Raw genomic sequence first — 11177 nt, forward strand, 5'->3', positions numbered from 1 at the left:
TATTGAAGCAGAACCAGACACTCTTGATAAATCAAATCAAAATATGCTACATGACATACACTTTCTCTAAAAGTTTTTTTATTTAATTTGCAGTGTATGTGTGCAGCCCTCTACAGTATCCGGGCTGAGACTAAATGTAACAGCTCACTGAACTTCTGCTGGTTTGCAGTTTTAGCCTGAACACTATGTCACCGGGCTTCAAATGGAGACACACACACACACACACAGAGACCACCTCATCCCACTATCACCTTGCAATATTTTTTAAACGCAGTACAAAAGATCAAACCTTAAAAGCTTTCTGACATTCAGTGAATCATAATGGAATAAATACATATCTGTTACTTGCAAGTGACTTATTAAAGGGGACCTCATTCATTTAAACTTGCATTTTTTGCTTTATATTATTGTTCTGTAAAGCACTTTATAACCTCTTCAAAAAGTGCATACTGTATAGGCTGAAGATTTACTCATTAAACTATAAGTGACATATACACTTTCCTGTCTACAACAGTAATGTAGTATTCCCTACAGTAGATTGTGCACTGTAAAAAACAAAAATTGTGCAATTGAAAATACTTTTTACAGTGTAGTGAAATCCCTCTGTTGCATCAGTTTGGACTTGTACTTGTTCTGAACTCTCTCCAACCTTTTCCCCAAAACCTAATGCGTAATGGCACTCCAACTGTTTATTTAAGTGGATTTATTCAACAGAGTGACAAACTCTTTCCTGTTGACCAGCTGAACAAAGGGCATCCGTGTGACAGAAGAGAACAGCAGTATAGTAGTGATATCCATGTTCCTATGAATATAAAACTTTTCACGTTTTAGATTGTATTTTGTCTCAGGAGGACAAACTGCCTGTCCGTCTTGTCCAACTTTTCGTAAAAGTAGCTGTGAATCCAAATGGGGCCTGGCTGACTACAAGGTAATTAGAATAATATTTGCAATGAAAACACTTGATTAAGTATTTGGTCTGTATTGAAATGTGCTTTGAATGACATCTCTCTGTTCATTGAAAGAAGTTTGTTTGTTCCCTGGCTCTCTAATAGCCTAACAGTGAATCATCAGTATCATCGTATACAGTATGTTTTCATGCAGTGGTGCAAAGAAACTAGGTTCAACTTCTTACTTTGCTACTTTTTTCTCTGCTACGTTTATTCAGCAGCTATAGTTAACAATTATTTTTCCCATTAAAAAAAACATGTGATAGCCTTATGAAGTATAACACATTATTTAAGATTTAACCAGTAGTTGTCAGCAGTTCCGCCAGAGTGAACCTCACAGATAGCCTCCTTTAAAATACCTGTTCAAGAACCAAAGAGGTTAAAGTAGAATTTTACAATAAAAGCAACGATTAGGTAAAAGCCCCAAAAAAAAGAAATAAAGAAAAAGAACTTTGTTGTTTTTCCTCCCCTACCACATTAATCATCTCACGAGCCCTCAGATTTACTGTACCATGTGACCCTTTGGAGGATAACTGCATATAAAGTGGTTAAAACTGCAGTAGCACCATATTGACGTTTAGCTAGTTATAAATGCATTCAATTGGTTTAGAGAGAACCATCAGCACAGTGGAATAAAGAGGAAGAGATAATCAGAAGGCTGCATCCATGAAATATAAATCCCTCACTTAATGTATTCACTCACTGAATATGTTCACACAACATCCAGTGAGCCAAACGCATCGTGACCTCTCGACTTCGTCTCAAGTCACACCGGCTGGTATGTAGGCCAGGGTTAAATATGCCGCTGACAGCCAATCACATCACTCCACTTTGCGGCGCACGTTCAGGACACGCTCTCAGCATGGCTTTCACGCCTGGTTCCTACATGTGCGCACACACACAGACACACAGACTACACACACACTGCTATTACAGGCCTGACTGTGGCACAGCAAGTGTGTCAGTTATTTAGCTTGTTCTTTTTACTGTAGTGCGTGAGAAACATATTTATAACAGCCGGTCAAACATCTGTCTTTCATCACAGCCATACTCCCTCGACCTTTGACCCCTGCAGTATGAATGAGGAGAGGAGATCTTTCAAACGGGCCTCTCTGCTCCTCTCTGCTTTTCTATCCTGATCTGAATTAAACCTGCACCGGTGGGATGCTTCCTGACGTATCTCACCGCCACCTCATGGGGCCCTTTTTGGTGCGCTTACATAATTCTGAATGAGGCTGGGGCTGCGTTTACCGTCCCAGTCCCCTTCCCATAATCCAACAGGGCTAAATTAAGACTATCGGGCCCCTGGGATGTCCCAACACTACCGTGGAACCGGTGTTACGTCAGACAAAATGTAGAGAAGGAAACTAGGCTCCATGACAGATGTGTCCAAGTTTTGAGTTACATTTATGGGTTTGCTACGGAGTGTTTATACCAGGATGAAATATTTCACATTTTTAAACTGGAAAACAACTGTAGCTCAGTCACCATGTCTAGGCTGCTTTCTAATTCCTATACTGACTCTAAGAAATGCTAAAAATGTTAAACTCAACAACAAAAACGTACATTTACACAGAATAATGATACATAAATAAAGAAACAAGAAAACTAGACGTAGTTTATACCCTTTAATTTGTCTTGATATAAAGGTATTTTTCATCTCGGGACAAAAAAAGAAAAAAACAATAATCTACAAGATGGACTCACCACTACATACAGACACTTCAATGCTGTTCAGGAAATTTAAAAAAAGGTTTTATGTACAAGTGAGGAGACAATGTGCGCCCAGGGAGACATCAGAACTGCTCGCCGAGGTCCAAAACCCAAAACTTGTCTAGATTGTAGAAGCAGGCCTTGACGATTCGCCCGCCGAAATACCGCCCGTTCAGATCCACCACGGCTGTAGAGGGGAGAGGGAGGGAGGGAGAGAGAGAGTTAAGATCAGACTGTACCCAAGTACACAGATAAACCTTTCCACATCAGGATTAGTGCTGCTAAATAAAATAAAACCTGCTTTGATGGGGTTATACATGGTATAATAGTATGCAGAAGTGTCCCAGAATGCCTTTGACCAGCTCCTGAAGGGGACTTGAACATGTGACTCTTATATTCAAGCTCTCACTTGTTGAACAATGGCCCATGGTTGAATCGCAGGGTTATTTACAAAGCCCTAGTTGCTGGAAATATGCTGCTGTACTGTCACCAGGAAGAGGAGAAATACACCAAACTAAATGATGCCAGGGTTGTTTCCACCCTGTTCCCTGTCTTTGTGCTAAGCTAAGCTAACTGGCTTTTTGGCTATAGCTATATGGGGATGTAGCCCTGATGCCACGCAGTTGCAGAAGGAAATCAGGTGGGACAGGGTTCCTTGAGCAAGACAACACAGTGGTCATCTCCTTCCCGTTACTGTGAGACCATGACCTCTGACCTCCCTATCGAGGAACAGCGAGAGACTTTCCCTCCTGGGAGCAATGCAATGTTTCGTCCTCCTCCGTAGAATTAGAGGCAGTGTGACACTTGAAAACGACGCGTTATGACCGAGGCCCTCTGAGTGTCTGTCCCGCTTTCCTGAGAGCTGTGATGTAAGCGTGCTTTTGCCGGTGCCGTAGGGGAGACGCCGGGGCTGCTGGGCCACGTGTGATGTAACACCGCAGGGAGTCTCACCTTGTTCCTGATCTGGGCCGACCCATTTAGAACGGGGCACACTTTCACCCCGCATTATTAGAGCAGTTATAAAACGGTAGGAAGAAACGGATGCAGTTACATAAAAGTCGATCGCCCAAACCCCCCCAAAAAAACAGCCGGCCGGTGTGTGGAGATGACCCGCTGAAAGCAGAATCCCAACGGAAATGTGCATGATGATAAAGAACAAGTGGACCTATCAGCGGAGGGCTCATGCGGGAGTGCGTGCATGAAACGACAAGAAAGATACTGACCTTTGATGGCTGACTCCACCCTCTCAAACTCCAGGAATATCCTGACAGCTTCCTCATCTGGCACGACTGCAATCTGAAAAAGCAAAGTTTCATTGTGATTGTCCCGTTTGATCAACAAATCCACGCCGCACTTTGTGCATTTTTTTTTTCCTCACCTCAAATATGACACATTTAACCACTTTGCCGTATTTCTCGCACTCCTCTTTCGTCTCCCCCTCCAAGTCCTCGTCCACTTCTCCGCGGCCCACCATGTTCTACGAGACAAATGGAGACATCAGGCCTACGTGCATGGGACCACGGAAGATAACGAGGGCTCAAACTGCACCAGAAGCTCTGGTATTTACTTCATTTTCTGTTCCAATCTGGAAAACAGCATTTAAGAACACACACACATACACACCCTCAGCAGGACCACTTTGGTCGGGTTTTTGAGGATCTCTGTGAGCGGGTTGGCGTCTGACTTCTTGGAAGAGTCCGCTGGTTGGATGGAAACAGACATTTTTTTAAAGAATATCCACAGGCTGCTGGTGAACTGGCTAACAATAAGTTTTATCGTATTGAGCTTGATTCCCGTGATAGATTAAACAATTCAGAAAAGTCTTTTGTTCAAAAGTGTTTACTGAGCCGACGCAGTTTTCCTGTCACGTCTGGCATATTTTAAAGCACTGCTTTTTATTGTGTTGTAGATGCTGCTGAGGAAACACTGCAATACTATTAGTATGACTAAGCAGCAGCGGGATACATGTCTTGCTCAAAGGAACACTGAAAATGTATACATGTACATACACAGAGCATATTACATCTCAACAGTCCCTAAACTCTGACAAAGACCAGTGGTCCCAAAACTTGTAACAAAGTGGCAACAAAGAGGTCCTGAACTCTACTTCCACTTGATGGGAACTGGGAGAGAATGTCTGAAGAGTGACTGTATTCTCATCTAAACTCTTGTCCTGTACACACTAGACAGTACTGATTACAGATTCCTGCACACTGGCTGCAAATCCCTCTAAAATATAAAGTCATACAACTGCGGCAGTTTTGCTGAAAACAAAGCAGTGATGACAGATGATCAAACCGTGACATCTAGTGGTTGAAAGCAAACACTGCATCCAGAAAGAAGCAACGGGTGAAGTCCAGTTTTCATTTCAAAGCACTCAAAAACAGAACGCCACACTCCTCGTTAACCCATTTCATCTCTCGTTTACGTTTGCTTTCACATTCTACCTCTGAGGTCACAGTCTGCGCTGCGTGTTTTCTTATTGTCGCTAACATTTACAAACTAGTGGAGTTCTGAAAGGGACTATTCTAATCTTCAAGGCAAGATTGACATTTGAACACAAGTTTGACATTTTGGGAAATTTGCTTATCCGCTCTCTGGAGAGAGTTAAATGAGAAGATCGGGTTCCATCTCATGTGTATACGGTGATTAGGAAGCAACAGCCAGCAGCTGGTTAACTTAGCTTAGCATAAAGTCTGTAAGCGGGTAACAAAATCCACCAACCATGCCTCTGAAACTCACTAATTAACAGTATATCTTATTTGTTTACTCCGTGCAAACACCGAAAAAGGTAAATGCTAGATTATTTGTAGAAGTAAATAAGCGTTGTGGATTTAGCCTAATATTATTGTCTTGAGGTTGGGAAAATAATCAGAAAACAATGCAAATTATAGGCAATGAGAGGGAAAATAATGGTCAGTTATGACCTCAGTTTGGGCTGACAACAAATACGTTTAGTGGGGTAAACAAAGACTCGATTCAAAGCAACATTACGAAACGAGTGAAGACTGCAGTGTTACATTCAGCGTGGGCGACTATTGAACTCATTGCCATATCATTTTAACACAGAACTCATTGCACTGCTGTTTAAATAAACACATACATGGATAAAACACATGCAAACACACACACGCTGCTAGAATAAAAGACAGGCAGGACGCTACACTGTGCGTAATGAAAAAAATAAATAGAGAAAATGGGAGTGACGGCCAACCTGCAAAGCCTCCGACTGAAGTCTCAGCAGCAACTGTCTGGCTGGACCCTGCTGCTCAGTCACACACACACACACACACACACACAGACAGACAGACACACACACAAGTACACAAAATGAAAAAGACATGCACACAGAGTCACAGTAAAACATCAAAACTGATCCTGGAATGACACCATGATGGTCACTGATGAGTGTAGAGCAATGATACACATGAACAGATCAAAACACTTCTGTTGAAACTGAAAGTCAATGTTTGACAGACTGAGACCGAACGCACGGTCTGGAGGAGACACAAGCAAAGGACGGTTCATGCCGATGAGAGGTAGAAAGGACTTGAAGGAAGTGGACAAGGACAGAGTGAGTGTGGCATTTATAGCATTGATCATGAGGAGAATGTGCAGCAAAAAACAAAACACACACGCACAGAGGTGGTACTTACGTTTCTCTGCGGCGTCGCCTATGATGATCTTTCCACCTCTCTTGCTGGTCTTCTCCACAGACAGCGCCGTGCTGAGGCCCTGCTCGTGCTTCCCCAGGCCCTGGCCTTCTTTGAAGCCGTACTTCTGCATGATCTTATGGGCCACCGTACCTCTGTGGGGGTTCAAAAGCGTGATTTGTTGCGATATTAAAAAAATCGATTTAAGTTATGACTTAAAAACATATATTGCCTGCCAGTTGTGTGTGCCTGTGTGCGTCCCACCCACCCCATGTTGGCCAGGAAGGAGCTGGTTGGTACGGGCGGTGAACGTGGCCGCTCTGAGTCCTCGTACATAGGTGGAGGGATGGCGGCCTTTGAGCCTCTGGCGGGACGGCCTTCATCCTCGTAGGTGTACGATGAGCCTAAAAGCACAACCGTTACTGACATGTGGTGCATATTTACTGTTGTTATTCTTTGCATGTAGTTTGTATTCTGTTTGGTCTTCTTTGTTTTTCCTTCCTTGCGATTTTAAACTGACATTCACAATGTTAAAGACACCTCAAACTCTGACGATGTAGACAACGCTGCCCTCTGCTGTAGACAACCTGCTACTAATTAAACACTATACCGTGCTCACGTATTCCACACACAAGCGCCATGTGTGGTTAACTGTTACATGTAACGTGACATTTCAGGGACCAAGACGGGGGTACACGAGCCTCATTTTCCACCGACTAACCAAAAGAAACGTAGGAGCATTTCACACAGGATTACCACCGAGCAGACCGCTGTTCCTGCTCCATTTTGGTTTTCCTTAGACTAGTGATGAATCTGAAGACTTACCATCCTTGTCCACGAGTGAAGAAGGAGGGGCGATAGCTGCTCCACCCATCACTGGCACGCGCAGAGAGAGGCAGAGAGAGAAAGAGAGAGAGAGAGAGGATCCATCACGTCAGACAGGTGAAGTTTAGTTTTCGTCTCGTTTGAAACATGGTGACTGTGATACATAGCAACTGAATTCAATGTATCTTATCAGACACCGCACTACTATGTTTCCACATTATTATGCTATTCATCAAAGAGTAAAATGTTTGATATATTTATCTATACTCGCTATTTGTTTTACTGGCTTCATGATTCACGGCTTGTTACCAGACTCAATGCTGTCTGTTCTCTTAGTGCCAGTCATTAAAAACAAAGCTGGTAAAGTATGTAGCCTAGAGAATTACAGGCCCATTGCTTTGGCCAGCCTGAATATATGACTTTATCACCTCCACAGATAACCAGTTCGGCTTTAAAGCCAAACATGGCACTGACTTGTGTATATATGCCTTAAAGGAAATTGTCAACAAATACAGAGGTCAAAACTCATCACTTCTTATGTGTTTTATTGATGCCTCCAAAGCTTTTGATCGTGTTAAGCATAGTAAGTTATTTTTTAAACTGAGCCAAAGAGGTGTCCCCACATACATTGTGAGAATTCTGGCTTACTGGTATGCGCACCAGACTATGGAAGTAAAATGGGGTAAAAGTGTCTCAGCCCCATTTGGGGTTAGCAATGGTGTCCGACAAGGGGGAATTTTGTCCCCAATTCTGTTTAATCTGTATATTGATGATCTGTCCAAGCAATTGAAAGCCTGTAATACTGGGTGCATGATTGGAAATACTCTGGTTAATCATATCATGTATGCAGATGATCTGGTGATCTTTAGTCCATCTAGCGCTGGTCTTCAGCAGCTCCTCACTATATGTACTGTGTATGGTGTGGAACATGACATCAAATACAACGCCAGTAAGAGTGCTATCCTGATCTGTCGAACTAAAGAGGACAAATGTCTAAACTTCCCTGACTTCAAATTGTCTGACAATAATCTTGGTGTCTGTGGTGAAGTAAAATATCTTGGTCATTTTATAACAGAACACATGACCGATGATAACGACATTTCTAGGCAATGTCGTATGATGTATGCACAAGCAAACAGTCTCTCACGCAAGTTTGGTATGTGTACAGATGGAGTGAAGATGTCTCTGTTCAGAGCATATTGTACACCACTCTACACTGCACACTTGTGGTCAAACTACAGAAAAAAGAGCTTACAGAGACTTCAAGTACCTTATAATGACGCCATGAGAATACTTTTAAAGAGACCGAGATGGAGTAGTGCTAGTGAAATGTTTGTGGCTGCACGAGTCAACACTTTCCAAATTGTTTTAAGAAATCTCATGTATAAATTCATCTGTCGACTGAATGACTCTGAAAATGGGATTATAGTTGTTTTAACCAACATAAGGTTTACCACACGCTACCAGTCCCAGCTGTGGCGACATTGGTACAGCTGTCTCTTTGTAAGGCATTGCTAGGCCTATGTACTTTTATTGTTTGTGTTTGTCTTTTGATGTATTTGTCTCTATGGACCCTGAGTCTGAAATAAAGTCTATCTATCCATCTATCTATTTACATACCTACTCTCAACCTGTAACCTAAGAAAAGCATGTTAAGCTCACGCAGAGACTCTGTGAGGAAGGATAAGCTTGTGTTTAACGGGGAAATTCCAAAATGGATTTCTTTCCCTAAAAGTGGAGAAAAACTCATCCGGAGAGAATTTGGTTTTACGTCAGGTGCTGACAAGTTATGTCTAAATCATCTTGGCAAAGTTGGCCTTCAGGCTACAGCTCTGAAAACATTAAACCATCCACAGATAACAGATCCACGTATATTCCTACAGGCGCTTTACATGTGCGCCATGTGAGGTAAAATAACTCACTCCGTTTCCTCCGCTCTGTGTCGAAGTCCTCCTCCTCATCCGACTCGCCCTCTGCTGCAGGGAAACGAGAGAAACCACTTGGAGCTCCGCCTTCTGGCCTGTCTTTCCTCTTCCTGCAACACACCAGGTTCAAGATTCAGACAGAGCTCCTGTGTTCTGATAAATATTCAGGATTCAGGATTACTATTAGATGAGAAATATCTAAAGTCCTACAGGACTTTTCTGGGTTTGGTCCCATGTTGTTGCTACAAACACACAATTACAGGTGCATCAAGATCCACCCGGATGCTGAACAGCAGCCATTAGGGAAAAGACAACGAGGGATTTGAGTCATGACAGTACTTTTCTCTCTCCTCGATCTCCTTCTGCCGCTCCTGCTCCCTCTGGCGCTGTCGTTCTTCTCGGTGTCGCTTCACCACTTTCTCGTAGTCGTTGGGGAACATCGGATCGTACTCGTCCGCCAACGGGATCAGCGCGTCGCCAGAAGAGAAACCACTCAGCACGGCTTCCTGAAGCACACACAGACACACACACACACACACACACACACACACACACACACACACACACACACACACACACACACACACGGCCCACAATATGAGAGTTAGAGATTTACCGATGCAGCTGTAAAACTACTTTGATGAGGATATTTACATTAATTTTCAGCAGGTATGGAAGGAGTGTTCATGCAACTGGATCACAACACCACACAGTGCTCGGTTACATATTATTAACATTACGTACTGAACATTTTCACTCTGCGTCTTTGGCTTACAACCAGACGAATCAAAGCAATTTCAACATTCCAAACATTTTATAAACTCAGAGGATTTCATAAACACTGATAACCCGGGGTCACTGGATAAGACAGACCTTAAGTCCAGCGGCAGCATGTGGAGGAGTGTCTGTGATCTGTCTGTCATCACTGGAGCCTCCTCTCTTTAGATCAATAACCGGAGCCAAGACCGTGGTCTGCTTCATCCGCTGGGTCTACACACACACACACACACACACACACACACACACACACACACACACACACACACACACACACACACACACACACACACACACACACACACACACACACACACACATTGAATAAGTCCACATTGGTGTTTCCATGATGCAATTGTTTGGCATTCTGAACACTTTTTCTAAATTGTACATTAGCTTGGTTACATGTTATTCTACGTCGTTTATAATCTCTACTGTATATGCACTCTCTTCTTTCACTAATATCAACAAGGTATCCTCTGACAGACGTGTTTCTCCTTCATTCTCCATCTATTGTTCGTGTGCACTGTACTTGTACTGCACGTAACGTTACCCACCTTGGCCTGAGTCAGAGCCGCCTTCTTCACCTTCAGCTGGGACTGCAGCAGCTTGAAGTTCTTGGACCAGCCTTCGGTCTTGGTGTCACTGGCGCCCACGCCGAGGTCATCATACAGCGACATCGCTGCCCGTCAGTGCCTCTGGTTCCTGCAGACACGTTTCATTTGATTTGACGTTAGCATCATTTTGTTCTGCAATACTTTGGCAGAAATTGAGTCTGTACCTGAGCAGCAGCCTAATTGAAAAGCTGGTTCACTTTTGTTGTATCCAAGTGTTTTATTCATGAAAGATTCAATGCAACATGTCGAAATATCACTTGCTATATTTAGTTAATGTAGACCTATCTTAAACTCAAACAGACCAGGAAAAACTGGCTAAACATCAATTTAGCTAACGTTAGCTAATGCTAATATAGCTACTTTGCTGTCTATGTCTAAATAAATTATGTTTAAAAGAACCGTATTATTAACCTACCGGTTTTTAGAAACACCTTGGCATTAACTACATGTAAGTGCCTATAGCATAAAAGGAGTTTAGAGGAACATTTGATGTGGAGCTATCTCCTCGCTGTACGAGCCGGAAGCCGACAGCACAACAACAAAACTAAGCGCGACAGTCCAGTCGCTCGACGGCACTTTCCGCTCTTGCCCCACCTAGCGGCTGGATGACTTTATCGTCACCACTGTATTACACTACAATGCACTCGCACCAGAGCAACACGGAGCAATGCTTTTTTTAATGGCAGTTCTGTGCCCTCGCATAACATAGCATGTATTGTC

The 11177-nt window shown here is 43.1% G+C and overlaps 1 protein-coding gene across 1 annotated transcript; it reads right to left on the minus strand.

Moving 5' to 3' along the window:
• Positions 1-2560: 2560 nt before the first annotated feature.
• rbm17 (RNA binding motif protein 17) lies at positions 2561-11030 on the minus strand. The gene is made up of 13 exons (XM_076076218.1): positions 10873-11030; positions 10398-10545; positions 9937-10053; positions 9403-9569; positions 9061-9173; positions 7139-7189; positions 6582-6717; positions 6317-6468; positions 5875-5925; positions 4284-4360; positions 4039-4137; positions 3884-3956; positions 2561-2847 (listed from the first exon to the last, which is right to left on the minus strand). Exons 2-13 carry the CDS (start codon positions 10518-10520, stop codon positions 2744-2746), a joined length of 1263 nt encoding a protein of 420 aa, XP_075932333.1. The 5' UTR covers positions 10521-10545; positions 10873-11030; the 3' UTR covers positions 2561-2743.
• Positions 11031-11177: the final 147 nt, after the last annotated feature.

This window comes from Anarhichas minor, unplaced genomic scaffold (assembly GCF_050575085.1).
Source record: "Anarhichas minor isolate MPS153535 unplaced genomic scaffold, ASM5057508v1 ptg000055l, whole genome shotgun sequence".
In the NCBI taxonomy this organism is placed as follows: Eukaryota; Metazoa; Chordata; class Actinopteri; order Perciformes; family Anarhichadidae; genus Anarhichas; species Anarhichas minor.